Source organism: Chiloscyllium plagiosum, unplaced genomic scaffold (assembly GCF_037043375.1).
Source record: "Chiloscyllium plagiosum isolate Xiang-an unplaced genomic scaffold, Cpla_swu_hap1 HiC_scaffold_12, whole genome shotgun sequence".
Taxonomy (NCBI): domain Eukaryota; kingdom Metazoa; phylum Chordata; class Chondrichthyes; order Orectolobiformes; family Hemiscylliidae; genus Chiloscyllium; species Chiloscyllium plagiosum.
In genome coordinates, this window is record NW_028270150.1 from 53149725 (window position 1) to 53164586 (window position 14862).

General features: G+C 40.9%; 1 protein-coding gene across 1 annotated transcript in view; it reads left to right on the forward strand.

The window, feature by feature from the left end:
• The window catches only part of efhc2 (EF-hand domain (C-terminal) containing 2), a 121128-nt gene that overhangs the window by 97456 nt on the left and 8810 nt on the right, over positions 1-14862 (forward strand). The window contains exons 11-12 of the mRNA XM_043700858.2: positions 1744-1877; positions 5679-5876. Of these exons, the coding sequence (XP_043556793.2) occupies positions 1744-1877; positions 5679-5876 (332 nt within the window). The remainder of the gene's footprint in view (positions 1-1743; positions 1878-5678; positions 5877-14862) is intronic.

Here is a 14862-nt window from a genome sequence, read left to right on the forward strand (position 1 = left end):
TTCATGATTTTGTAGACCTCAATCTCCTTTTTTCTAATGAAAACAATCCTAACCTACTCAACCTCTCTTCATAGCTAGCACCTTCCATACCAGACAACATCCTCGTAAACCTTCTCTGCACCCTCTCCAAAGCGTCCACATCCTTTTGGTAATGTGGCGACCAGAACTGTACACAGTATTCTAAATGCAGCCGAACCAATGTCTTGTACAATTTTAATATGACCTGCCAGCTCTTATACTCAATACCCTGTCCGAAGAAGGCAAGCATACCATATGCCTTCTTGACCACTCTATCCACCTGTGCAGCAACCTTCAGGGTACAATGGACCTGAACTCCCAGATATCTCTGCTCATCAACTTTTCCCAAGGCTCTTCCTTTTACTGTATCATTCACTCTAGAATTAGACTTCCCAAAATGCATAACTTCACATTTGCCTGGATTGAACTCCATCTGCTACTTCTCAGCCCAACTCTCCAGTCTATCTATATTCTTTGACAGTCCTCTATGCTTTCTGCTACTCCACCAATCTTCATATTATCTGCAAACTTGCTAATCATACCAACAGAGGCCTCTTCCAGAATTATTTATGTATATCACAAACAACAGTGGCCCCAGCACTGATCCCTGTGGAACACTACTGGTCACCTTGTTCCATTTCAAGATAAACTCCCTTCAACTACTACTCTGTCTCCTGTTGCTCAGCTAGTTCTTTATCCACCTAGCTAGAACATCATGTGACTTCACTTTCTCTATTAGTTTACCATGGGGAGCCTTATCAAACGCCTTACTAAAGTCCATGAATATGACATCTCCAGCCCTTCCTTCATCTATCAATTTGGTCCCTTGCTGAAAGAATTCTATTAAGTTGGTAAGGCACAATCTTCACCACACAAAACCATCACTGATAAGCCCATTCTTTTCCAAATATGAATAGATTTTATCCCTCAGTACCTTCTCCAGCAACTTTCCCACCATTGACATCAGGCTCACTGGTCTGTAGTTACCTGGAATATCCCTACCACCCTTCTTGTATGAGGGCAACATGATCACCCCTCCAGTCCTCCGACACCTCACCTGTATTTAAGGATGCTACAAAGATATCTGTCAGGGCCCCAGCTGTTTCCTCTCTTGTCTCCCTCAGCAACCTGGCATAGATCCCATCCGGTCCTGGGGATTTGTCCACCTTAATAACCTCTAGCCTACCCAACACATCTTTCCTACTTATGTCAATGTGATCCAGAGTAATGAAACTTCAGTCTCTAATCTCAACATTCATCATGTCCCTCTCCTCAGTGAACACTGATACAAAGTGATTATTCAGAATCGAACCCATTTTCTGGTAGATGTACCCACCCTCGTATATTTCAACCTCCAAAAATATTATTCATGTATTGATCAACCCTTTTGGCTAAATATTGCTTCTCAGATACTTGACTTTTGCACAGTATATATAATAATCACAGGAGTTAGGAATGACAAGGATATATTGATATGTCTCAAAATTATTGACAGTGATAGTAAGTGAAAAAGAATGAGAACTATATAATAAAATATATCATTACTTTAGCTGTTGCTTTGTTGTGTTAATGGACAGAAGAAAATGTATTTAATTTTTTGTTATTGACAACAGTTCAGTTTAAAGCATTTTTATTGTTTTGTTTCAGTCTAAAGCATTTTTAATGTTTTGTTTCAGTCTATGTTCTAATCTCAACTTTATTTTTATTCAACATCTCTTGTATTAGTATCATAAGGCTAATATTTGCACAATTCTGACAAAGCTCAAAACAACTGGTGAAACACATTCCCTTGAAATAAAAAGGATGCTTTCAGCACATGATCCTCAAAGGACTGGTATAATTAATTATGATGATTTCAGGTAAGTTTGATATGTTTCGCAGCTAACTAATAATGCTTTCTCATAATATTCATTTATATATTGTGACGATCTCCCTGCTTTTGGGGAGAAACCTGTATCATTTCTTGGGGATGATCGATCCTTAATAGCCAGAATTTGATTTCTGATTTAACAAGAAAAGCTGGGTTCTAGTAAATGATCAGCTGACCAGATTGCCTGAGAGTCAAGATTAGAGTAGTGCTAGAAATGCACAGCAGGTCAGGCAGCATCCGAGCAGCAGGAACATCGACGTTTCGGGCGGGAGCCCTTGATCAGGAATCTCCTTCCAGATTGCCTGAGAGCAGAACAGTAGAAAAGAAGGTCAACAAATTCATTTTAGGAATGAATATGTTCACAATGATAGTTTTCTATTCAAGCAAATTAATTTGAAAGTTACAAACAAAAACAGAAATTGCTGAAGAAGGCCTGGCAGCATCTGCGCAGAGAAAGCAGAGTTAACGTTTCGGGTCAAGCGACCCTTCAGCAGAATATAAACAGGAGAAGGTTGGTATATATGCTGAAAATAGGGTGGGGTGATGGGGAGGAGTAAATGATAGGTAGAGATGGGACCCAGAGAGAGATAATAACAGTTGGGAAAACAAAGGAATGGATAATGGTCACCTGGGAGAATCAGGAGCAGATGATGGGTTGATTGTGGTAGCAGCCCATATGAAGACAAGGCCTGGTATGTGGGGTTGTGGAAGGACATGGAAGAAGGTGTTCAGGCCCTAAAATTATTGAACTTGATATTAAACCCAAAGGACTAGCCACACTACCATACATCAGGAGCATTTCAGAACTGACAGCCAGAGTACTGCGACCACTAGGACTTATAACAGCACACAAACCAACAGCCACCCTCAGACAACAACTCACCAGAACGAAGGACCCGATACCCAGCATGAGCAAAACTAATGTAGTGTACAAAATCCCATCCAAGGACTGCACAAAACACTATATAGGACAAACAGGAAGACAGCTAACGATCCGCATCCATGAACATCAACTAGCCACGAAACGCCACGACCAGCTGTCCTTAGTAGCCACACATGCAGACGACAAGCAACATGAATTTGACTGGGACAACACTACCATTATAGGGCAAGCCAAACAAAGAACAGCCAGGGAATTCCTAGAAGAATGGCACTCATCCACAAACTCCATCAACAAACACATCGACCTGGACCCAATATATCGGCCACTACAGCGGACAGCTGAAACTGACAACTGGAAGCGGCAGGGACAGGCCACTATAAATGCCGGAGGAAACACCACAGAAGCGCTTCACAGGAGGCTCCCAAGCACTGAGGATGTCACCTAGACAGGGGACGAAACGTTTGCAACAAAAATTTCCAGCTCGGCGAACAGAACCACAACAACGAGCACCCGAGCTACAAATCTTCACCCAAACATTGAGCTCTTCACTGGAGCACGGCAGCAAACCTGAGTCAGAGATGTTGGCCAGGAAATAGGGTGGTATTTTGAAGTGGCAGGGAATAGGAAATTCAAGGTCAGTGCTGTGGACATAACATAGGTATTCTGCAAAGCAGTCACCCAATACGTGTTTCATCTAGAAGAGACCATATTGTGAATAGTGACTACTGTTGTCTAGATTGAGTGAAATGCACATAAATTGCTGCTTCATCTGGAAGGTGTGTCTGGGGCCTTGGATGGTGAGGAGAGAGAGTAAATTTCAGCTGCTACACCTTTTGTGATTGCATGGGAAGTTTCTGTGGGAGTCTGGGAAGGCATTGGGAGTGGAGGAGGAGTGGACCAAGGTGTTCCAGAGGGAATGGTCCCTGCAGGAGGCTGACAAGGTAGAGGAGGGGAATATGTACCTGCTGGTGGTGGCAGGATGCTGGTGATTCTTTGGATATGGATGCTGGTGGGATGGTAAACCCTAATGGTGTTGTGGAAGAGAATGGGTGAGGGCAAAAGTGCGGGAGTTGGGTCGGACATGGCTGAGGGCTGTGTCAATCAAGGTGGTAGGGAATCCTTGGTTGAGGAAGAAAGTGCCCATTTCGGAGGCCTCCCTGTAGAAACTGATATCATCAGAACAGATGCAAGGGAACTGGAAAAACTGGGAGAAATTGAATTGAGTCTTTGCAGGAAATAGGGTGTGAGGATGTATAGTCAAGGTAACTGTGCGAGTCAGTGGGTTTGTAGTGGATATTGTACTGGAGCATGTGGAGCAAAGGAAACATTTCTGCCAGCAGAATTCAGTTGGCTAAAAGAGTTAAGCTCTTGATTATTGAAGGATTTCACAAGCAGTTGTTGAGTTTCTGATATGGACAAACTGAGCGAGAGAGAGAGAGATTGAGAGAGAGATTTAGATATAAAACTCCATAGTTAAAGAATGTTAGAAGCAAAAGAGTTTTGTTTTGAGATGGCTAGGCTTAACTTGCTGGAGATATCTATATTCTGTGGGGTGTTTGCTACCATATGATATTTAGAAGAGATTTGAAGAAGCATCCTTACTGGAAGTGAACAGAGGCTCAAGAAATTTTTGGCTGTATACAAATAATTGACATAATAACCAGACAAGCTGGTTACTCTTTCAACTTTTGATGAGTCTTGACTATTTATAGCTGCAACTGTAATAGGTGTACGAGGAAAATTGAGCTAAGACATTCAATTTAAAGTAAGTAATTGTGTCCATTGCATTTTTATTGTATTGACTATTTAAGAGAGTATAATTGTTAGTTTTTCTTTTGTGGACTATAATTCATTTGTTTAAATTGTGAGCGATGTGGTTTTATTTTTTAGTAAATAGCTCTTGGAAACAGATTCTTGGAAAATAGTTCCCTTGGGGATTCTCCCATTTTTCTGAGCTAACCAGCAGAACAGCCACAAAAACTTTGAACAAAAAGCAGGGGTGATAGTACACAATGAAGAGAATTCCCATCACCTGAAAATTTCTCTGTCTTTTATCAAGTTTTCGTATTAAATTCTGAGACTGATTACCTGCTAATTTACATTAAGTGAATATTTCTTGACATTTAATGATATTGCTTAAATTTTTGAAATTTCATCTCTTTTACACTCTGATTATGAATTGCAATTTTGATGTTTGATTAGATTAGATTAGTTTTTTTTAGATTAGATTAGATTACATTACAGGGTGGAAACAGGCCCTTCAGCCCAACAAGTCCACACCGACCCGCCGAAGCGCAACACACCCATACCCCTACATTTACCCCTTACCTAACACTACGGGCAATTTAGCATGGCCAATTCACCTGACCTGCGCATCTTTGGACTGTGGGAGGAAACCAGAGCACCTGGAGGAAACCCACGCAGACACGGGGAGAATGTGCAAACGCTACACAGTCGCCTGAGTCGGGAATTGAACCCAGGTCTCTGGTGCTGTGAGGCAGCAGTGCTAACCACTGTGCCACCGTGCCGCCCACCATGTTTGGTTCCACTTGTCTTGAGGGTTATGTCTTGCAATTTTTCTTGAAGGAAAATGTTTCTGCTATTTTACCTAAATAAAAACAGAAACTGCTGGAGAAACTCAGCAGATCTGGCAGCATTTGTATAGAGAGAAACAGAATTAACATTTCAAGTCCAAAGACTTTTCTTGGGAGTTGGGTTTCTCCTGTATTTGTGGTTTTATTTCAGATTAACAACACTTACAATATTGCCTTCTTTTATCAGGTAGCATTACATTAATAGTACCAGCTACATCTACAATGTCTCTGGAAGTTTGAATTTTGTTTCATTTTTAAATTTTGATTATTATTACTACTTGTAAGAATTTATTTAATTTTTGTTTATAAACAGGAATATTGTGATTCAGATTGGAGAAGGACTGCTCACTGAACATGAAATCATGACAATTGGACGCTACTATAGCATTCGTGAACAGCAAAAAACAGACATTTGTCTCATACTGCATGTTGTCCAAGAGGCATTGAGAAAGGCCACTTTTGAGGATTTTACAAAAATATCTGAGGCTTTCATGTATGAGGATCGACAAAGGTAAAAAACATAATGTCATTATTATGAGTGGTTATCATAGTAAATTCCTGGTATTCTTCCAGAGATTCTGTGTGGTAGTATTTATGTACTTTATCTATGTTTTTCAATTTATACTCTTTGCCCAGCAGTTTTAAAATACTGGTCACTAAACATCTGTGTTTCTGAAATCAATTAATTAGATTCCTAGAAATAAGTTTTTCTTTCAAATTGATCTTTAGGCAACCACAACTGAGAAGGTGTATGAGAATTTTAGTATTTGATTTCACCTCATACCAAAATGCTCCTTAAAGCATCAACATATACATGCTTCTGATCTTTGGTATCAAAGTACAATTTTAATGTAGACAATTTTAGATGAAATTCATCTATCAATTATCTAATCTTTCTTCTCTTCCTCAACAATTTACTAATGATTCTAAAATAGTATATAATTAAACAGAACCAGTGAAAAATGAAAAGGAAGAGAATTTATTGCCTCAGATACGTTTACAAATACACTGGATAGGACAATATTTTGCCAATTATTTTCCCCTTTTTCCTTCTGCTATGCCAGAGTACATGAGCACTAATTGATTTGGTATTTTTCTCAAATGGCCATACTTTGTCCATTAGCCTATGAGTATGTTGGGCTGTTTGATTATAAACAGCACCACAGCTAAAAGCAATTAGGACAAATCATAGACAAGTATCTTCGAGCAGGGGTAGCACCAGGAGGGGAAAATTCATCTGATTTTACTGTCCCTCACCAAAGCACATGACAACTAACTATAAAAGTTGGTTCACAGATGATCTTTTAGGAAAATGAGCTTGCAATGCCAACCAAGTCTAGTTTAGTTGTGACACCAATTCCACCTTCTCTGGGCTGCTAGGAGTGGACAACAAAGGCAATTTTACCAGCATTAGCCATAGTCGAAGACATGTAATTATGAAGTGAAAAGGGCATTCAGTAGAATACCTCTGTTACACTTTTGTGTAGTATTTCAGTTTTGTACGACAGAGCGAAGTGAGTTAGTAGACTAACACCACGGAAACCAATGTGCAGGCTACCTAGGAAAACACAGACCAGCTTAAGACCTAAATACAGGTTGTTCTGTTATAATGCGTGTTTCATTTATGCGAATTCACTGGACCACAATTGACAAATTGGGGATGCTGTTTCTACAATGCAAACTTTTAAAATGTGTGTTGGCTGTAACAGGATTAGACGCGCCAACATTTTAAGCACTGTTTCTGAAGCGCAATTTTTCTATAATGTGGGGTTGCAAAATTCCGGAACCATGATTTTTAGAAGAACTGACTGTTACAGATATTTCTGCTTTCTCTAATATTTTTGTATTGGAAACGTTTACGATTAAAATGATGTTTGGTCCCCAGGAGGGATCATCCAGGGTGACCCATATGCTCTTCCCATAGTTGTGTCCATTTTACATGGAACTGCTCCACTCCATCAATGAGTTGATGAGGTTACCCAACAGTAGATATTTTTTCAGTTTTCTGTGGTTTTCATTTCCAACATCATTTGAAGTAACAATTTTTAAATATCAGATGAGTTGAAACTTTACTAAAAATCACGAGTTTTCAAATTAATCGATGGTTTAAATGTTTCATTTAAAATATGTAATCAGCTTTAACGTTATAATTTGAAGAAACATTCATATGGTTTTGCTTATTTTTATTAACATTGGGTCCTGAATTTTCTCATTATATTTAGTACATAGACCATTGTTATATCATCAAGGTGCTAAAAGGATTCAGGAAATTTACATATTTTTGCTGCTTTCATGCTAAATTTAAATTCTATCAATTCTTCGTGATACAAATCTCACTTCTGCCAATGTCTGTCAGGGTTTTTCTTTGTTTGTTTACGTGATGTGGACATCACTGGCTAGGCCACCATTTATTGTCAATCCCTACTTGCCATTGTGAAGGTAATGGTGAGACAAATTGTTGAATCAATGTGGGTACATCCATAGTACTGTTAAGAAGGGAGTTCCAAGATTTTGACCTGACAACAGTAAAGCAGTGGCAAAGTCAGGATGGTGTGTACCTTGACGGATGCATATGGTGGTGTTCCCTTGCAACTTCTGCCCTTGGCCTACTATGTAGTAGTCTTTGCCTATCTGGGACATTTAGTCAAAGAAACCTGCATGAGTTACTGCAATGTAACTTGAAAATGATATTCACTGCTGCATTGGCGGTGCAGAGAGTGAACTTTCAGGTGCTGAATGGAGTGCAAATCAAACAAGCTGCTTTGTCCTGGATAGTGTCAAGCTTCTGGAGTGTTGTCGGAGCGGTAGTCATTCCAGGGAAGTGGGGAGTATTCCATCACATTCCTGATTTGTGCCTTGTTTGTATTAGACAAACTTGGGGGAAGCAGAGGTGATTTACTTGCCACAGAATTCCTAGCTCTGACCTGCTCTTGTTGTGGCCACTTTCTATGGCTGGTCCAGTTTATCGTTACATTATTTGTAATTTTGCATTGTTCAAGTATATAGAAGTTTCCTGAAGTTATACTTGTTCTGTAAATGATTTGTCATTTCTCCACAGAAATGTGTCAGCAGTTTTCTCTGTAATTTTTATCAATGTTAGTAAGACATTTGTGAGCTGAAGAAAGTACCAACTACTGAGTACATGCTACCAAGAAAATTTGTTTTATCTATTGTCTTCCTTTTAAACTGCTGCACTTGATTTCCTGAAGTGCTTTTTTACTCTTTCAACTCAAACGTTCTGCTACTTCCTAAAACCATACACACACAACAACTTCAGACAAAAGATAGATTTCCCCATGGCATACTTATTAAGAATTATGAAACATCCAGATGTATTGCTCTGAGTCATATTAAACATCTAGCACTTAAAATCAAACCTGCATTCAAACAAAATAAAAACCACATCCACAACCTCCACCAGCCCCCAGCCGCACCCACACAACCCTATTTAAACCCCCCCCCCCACCCCCCAAAGGATGTTGTCCCAGCTCTGTCAAGATGGAAGTCAGCAACCCATCCAATTTATGCATGCCGCTCCTTTTGCACAACTGGCTCCAATGCTCCAGGAATCGCAAACCTTAATGTAAAACTAGAAACTAATATTTTACACAAATATTGGGTGAGTAATTCATTCCCTTTTAGTGGTATTACACAGGTCTTCAATGTGTCCCTGGGAGACAGATATCACCATATAAACCATGTAGCATTCTTCATTGATACAGGTGTACTAGCTGACTCCAGGCCCATGAACTATTTAAGGATCAGGTCAGAAAGGGAGATGGAAATCTCCTGCTGGTTACTACGTACCATCCCACCCCCATACACTTTAATACTGAACATCACTTAGACATCTCTGAGGCTGCAATGGCAGAGGATGTACCCTGAGTTGGGGTTTTCAATCTCCTTTATCACAGTGGCTTGGCAAAACTGTCACTGACTGAGCTGGTCAAGTCCTAAAGGGCATAACTGCTAGACCAGGCCTGTGACAGGTGGTGAAGGAACCAACAGGTGGAAAAAACATGTATAACTTCATGCTCACCCTTCAGTTTGCAGCAAATGCATTTGTCCATGACAGTATCAGTAGGAGTGACCAGCACACACTGTTTGTGAAGACAAAGTCCTGTCTTCTTATTGAGGATATCTTCCATTGTGTTGTGTGAAACTACCACATGGTAAATGCGATAGACTTCAAGCAGATCATGAAACTCAAGACTGGGCACTGATGAGTCACTTTGGGCCATCAGCAACAGAATCATCCTCAAACTCCATCTGCAACATCATGGACTGGCATATCCCTGTGGAAGATGTGTTTGGTTGTGGCGTTCTGCTGGAGTTGTCTGAAATGACAGAAAATGGTCCTTTGACTGTGGAGGCTGGTGGGGTGAAAAGTGAGGGCAAGTGGAACCCAATCACACTGTTGTTAGTGATGAAAAGGGGCAAGGGCGGAAGCACGAGTGATAGGTTGAATGCGGTTAAGGGCCATGTCAACCACAGCGGGCAGGAAACCACGGTTATGAAAGAAGGAAGCCATGTTAGCAGCGCTGTTTTGGAAGGTGACATCATCACAACAGAGACGAGATAAGCAAAGGAACTGGGAGAATGGGATAGAGTTCTTGCATGATGTGGGGTAGGAAGACCTGTCAAGAAGGTATCTACGGGAATCAGTGGCTTTGTAGTGGATGGCAGTGGATAGTTTATTCTCCTAAATGGAGATGGAGAGGTCGAGGAAAGGAAGGGATGATGTGAAAGTTATAGATGGGTGGAAATTGGAGGCAAAATGGACAAATCTTTCAAGGTCCTGATGGTAGCATGAAGCATCTTTCCAGTCTGGCAGTTAGACACACCATTGTTCTGCCATTCTCATTCCCATCGCTTAAACTGAACTATCAACATCTTTTCCTCCCCCAGCACTCTACACCCCACCACATCCCTCTCCAGCAAGAGCATAAATGCTGCCCCCTCCACACTTCACCAGCTCTAATGAAGGATCATCTAGATTTGAAACATTAGCTTGCTGTCTCTCCATGGATGACCCACTGTGATCTCCAGAATTTGTTGTTTTCAGTACAGCATTTACCAACACTCCCTGGTGTCTCCTGTCACGTACTTAAGTTACCAGAAACACTGTGAAAAGGAGACCAGCACTGGAGCTCCAGAAACTTTCACAATATTCATGTAAATTATGTGAATAGGTATATTTTGTGTCTAAGCTATCTTGATCTGAATGGAAATGGGCATTCCACTAATTATGTTCTCTTTACCCCAATTGTCAGTACAAATTAATTTTATGCATATTATCTTCTGAAGTATTATTTCTGGCATTCTAATGAATGTTCTATGTCAGTTGGTTAATTCATGCAAGCATATTAAACCCAGCGGTGCTATAAGGTTCAACAGTAATACAAGAGTTATGTAACCATCTTAAAATTATTATGGAAGTTGACAATTATGGCATTAGTTTGTTCAAGACATTACAATTTAAGAACCATTCTATCCTATTTAATAAAGAAAATCTGAAATATGACATAAATACAATATTGTTGAAATAGTATTTCAAGTCAGCAACAGTATTCTGCTGTCATTCTGAGGAATCCTTTCCAGACACCATTATAAAGGAGAGAAGTTCAAGCAGCATTCCAAGAAAGAGACATGGCTAAGGGGCAACAACTTACCAGTTATAGCTTCCCCAACACAAGAGGAGACAGGCCATAAACTCTTTCAGCATCTGCTAGTTACCCAGAAGGATGCAGTGCTGTTGCCACTTCAGTTGGCACAAGCAGAACAGTTTGAGGCAGTAAAGTAATGTGTAAATATTTGTGATGAAGTTAATAGTGCCCACTCCCATCATTTTTGTTATTAATGTACAGTTCCTTAGGTCTTTGAAGAATTAGTTTATGCTGTAACTCCTGCTCCATCACAATGCATCAAATAGTATGATTTTCCCTTATCTTAATTTGATTTGAGTGCATATTTTGCTTTGATTAAGAGGCAGATCGGGGCAGAACTTATACACTTAATGGTAAGGTCCTGGGGAGTGTTGCTGAACAAAGAGACCTTGAAGTGCAGTTTCATAGTTCCTTGAAAGTGGAGTCACAGGTAAATAGGATAGCGAAGAAGGCATTTGGTGTGCTTTCCTTTATTGGTCAGAACATCAAGTATAGGAGTTAGGAGGTCATGTTGCAGCTGTACAGGACATTGGTTAGGCCACTTCTGGAATATTCTGTGCAATTCTGGTCTCCCTCTTATTGGAAGGACGTTGTGAAACTTGAAAGGGTTCAGAAAAAGTTTACAAAGGTTTTGCCAGCGTTGGAGGGTTTGAGCTCTCAGGAGAGGCTGAATAGACTGGGGCTGTTTTCTCTGGAGCATCTGAGGCTGAGGGGTGACTTTATAGAGGTTTATAAAATCAAGAGAGGCATGGATAGGGTAAATAGACAAGGTTTTTTCCCTGGGTTGGGAAGTCCAGAACTAGAGGGCATAGGTTTAGGGTGAGAGGGGAAAAATTTAAAAGGGACCTAAGGGGCAACTTTTTCACACAGAGGGTGGTATGTGTATGGAATGAGCTGTCAGAGGAAGTGGTGGAGGCTGGTACAATTACAATATTTAAAAGGCATCAAGATAGTTATTTGAATAGGAAGAGTTTAGAGGAATATGGGCCAAGTGCTGGCAAATGGAACTAGATTAGTTGATAGAGTAAAGTTGTAGTCAGTGTGATGGGTTGAAGTGTGTCTATTTTAATGCAAGAAGTGTCAGGAATAAGAGTGATAAACTTAGAGCATGGATTAGTACTTGGAGCTATGATGTTATGGCCATTACGAAGACTTGGATATCACAGGGGCAAGACTGGTTGTTGGACGTACCAGGGTTTAGATCTTTCAAAAGGAATTGGGAGGGAGGTAAAAGAGGTGGGGAGTGGCATTGCTAATCAGGGATAGTATCACACCTACAGAAAGAGATGTCATTGAGGGGGGTTTGTCTACAGAGTCAGTATGGGTGGAAGTCAGAAACAGGAAAGGAGCAGTCACTTTATTGGGAATTTTCTATAAACCCTCCAATACCAACAGAGACACGGACAAGCAGATTGGGAGGCAGATTTTGGAAAGGTGCAGAAGTAACAGGGTTGTTGTCATGGATGACTTCAACTTCCCTAATATTGATTGGAACCTCCTTAGTGCAAATAGTTTTAATGGAGCAGAATTTGTCAGGTGTGTCCAGGAATATGCAGATAAGCTGACTAGAGGGGAGGCATATGGGATTTGGTGCTTGGCAACGAACCAGGTCAAATGTCAAATCTCTTGGTGGGAAAACATTTTGATGATAGTGATCATAACTCCCTGAACTTTACTATAGTCATGGAGAGGGATAGGAGCAAATGGCATGAGAAACTATTTAATTAGGTTAAGAGAAATCAGAATGCTATTAGGCAAGAACTGTGGAGCATAAATTGGGAACAGATATTCTCAGGGAAATGCACAACAGAAATGTGGAGGTTGTTTAGGGAGCACTTGCTGCAAGTACTGGATAGGTTTATTCCACTGAGGCAGGAAGGGATGGCAGGGTGAAGGAACCTTGGATGACAAGAGATGTGGAACATCTAATCAAGAGGAAGAAGGGAGCTTACTTAAGGTTGAAAAGGCAAGGATCAGACAAGGCTCTAGAGGAATACAAAGTAGTCAGGAAGGAACTGAAGAATGGACTTAGGAGAGCTAGAAGGTGGCATGATAAAGCCTTGATGGCAAGGATTAAGGAAAACCCCAAGGCGTTCTACACTTATGTGAGTATGGCCAGAGTGAGGGTAGGATTGATCAGGGATAGTGGAGGGAACTTGTGCCTGGAGTCGGAGGAGATAGGGAAGGTCCTTAATGAATACTTCGCTTCAATATTCATTACTGAGAGGGACCTTGACATTTCTGAGGACAATGTGATCGGCTCAAACAGGTTGATGTTAGGAAGGAGGATGTACTGGAAAGTTTTAAACATGTGAGGATAGATAAGCCCCATGGGCCAGATGGAATATACCTAAGGTTACTATGGGAAAAAGGCAAGAGATTGCTGCACATTTAGTGATGATCTTTATATTCTCACTGTCCACTGGAGTAGTACCAGATGATTGGAGGGTGGCAAATGTTACTCCCTTGTTCACGTAAGGGAATAGGGGTAATCTTAGGAATTATAGATCAGTCAGTCTTATGTAGGTAGTGGGCAAATTATTGGAGAGGATTCTGAGAGATGGGATTTATGATTATTTGGAAAAGCAGAGTTTGATTAGAGATAATCAGCATGGCTTTGTTAGAGGCAGGTCATTCCTCACAAGCCTTATTGCATTCTTTGAGGATGTGACAAAAACACATTGATGAAGGTAGAGCAGTGGATGTGGTGTATATTTTAGCAAAACACTTGATAAGGTTCCCCATGGTAGGCTCATTCAGAAGGTAAGGAGGCATGTGATACAGGGAAATTTGGCTGTCTGGATACAGAATTGGCTAGCCCATAGAAGACAGAGGATGTTAGTAGATAGAAAGTATTCAGCCTAGAGCTCAGTGACCAGTGGTGTTCTGCAGGGATCTGTTCTGGGACCTGTGCTCTTTGGATGAGGAAGTGAAAGGGTGGGTTAGTAAGTTTGCCAATGACATGAAGGTTGGTGGAGTTGTGAATAGTGTGGAGGGCTATTGGTGGTTGCACTGAGACATTGTCAGGATGAGAACTGGGCTGAGAAATGGTGGATGGAGTTCAACCTGGAAAACCATGAAGTGATATATTTTGGGAGATCGAATTTGAATGCAGATAACTGGGTTAAAGGCAGGATTCTTGGCAGTGTAGAAGAACAGAGGGATCTTGGGGTTCACATCCATAGATCTCCAAGTTGATAATCAAGTGTGTGATGCTTGAAACTCACAGCACCAGGTCAAGCAGCATCTGAGGAAGCCTTAGAGAGGATGCAGAGGGAGATTTACCAGGAAGCTGCCTGGAGTGGAGGGCATATCTTATGAAGAAAGGTTGAGGGAGCTAGAGCTTTTCTCATTGGAGTGAAGAAGGATGAGAGGTGACTTGATAGAGATATACAAGATGATGAGAGGCATAGATAGAGTGGATAGCCAGAGACTTTTACCCAGGGTGGAAATGACTATCACGAAGGGGCATAATTTTAAGGTGATTGGAGGAAGGTTTAGGGGAGATGGTCAGAGGTCAGTTCTTTCCACAGAGAGTGGTGGGTGCATGGAAAGCACTGCCAGCAGTGGTAGTAGAGTCAGGTATATTAGGGACATCTAAGCGACTCTTGGATAGGTACATGGAAGTTACTACAATGAAGGGTATGTAGGTCTGTTTGACCTTAGATTAGATTAAAGGTTGGCGCAACATCAAGGGCCGAAGGGCCTATACTGTGTTGTACTGTTCTAGGTTCTATGTTCTATTAGTTTAGGATATCTGGTCAGCATGGACGAGTTGGACTGAAGGGTCTGTTTCCATGCTGTACAAGCTCCATGACTCTATGATTAAAA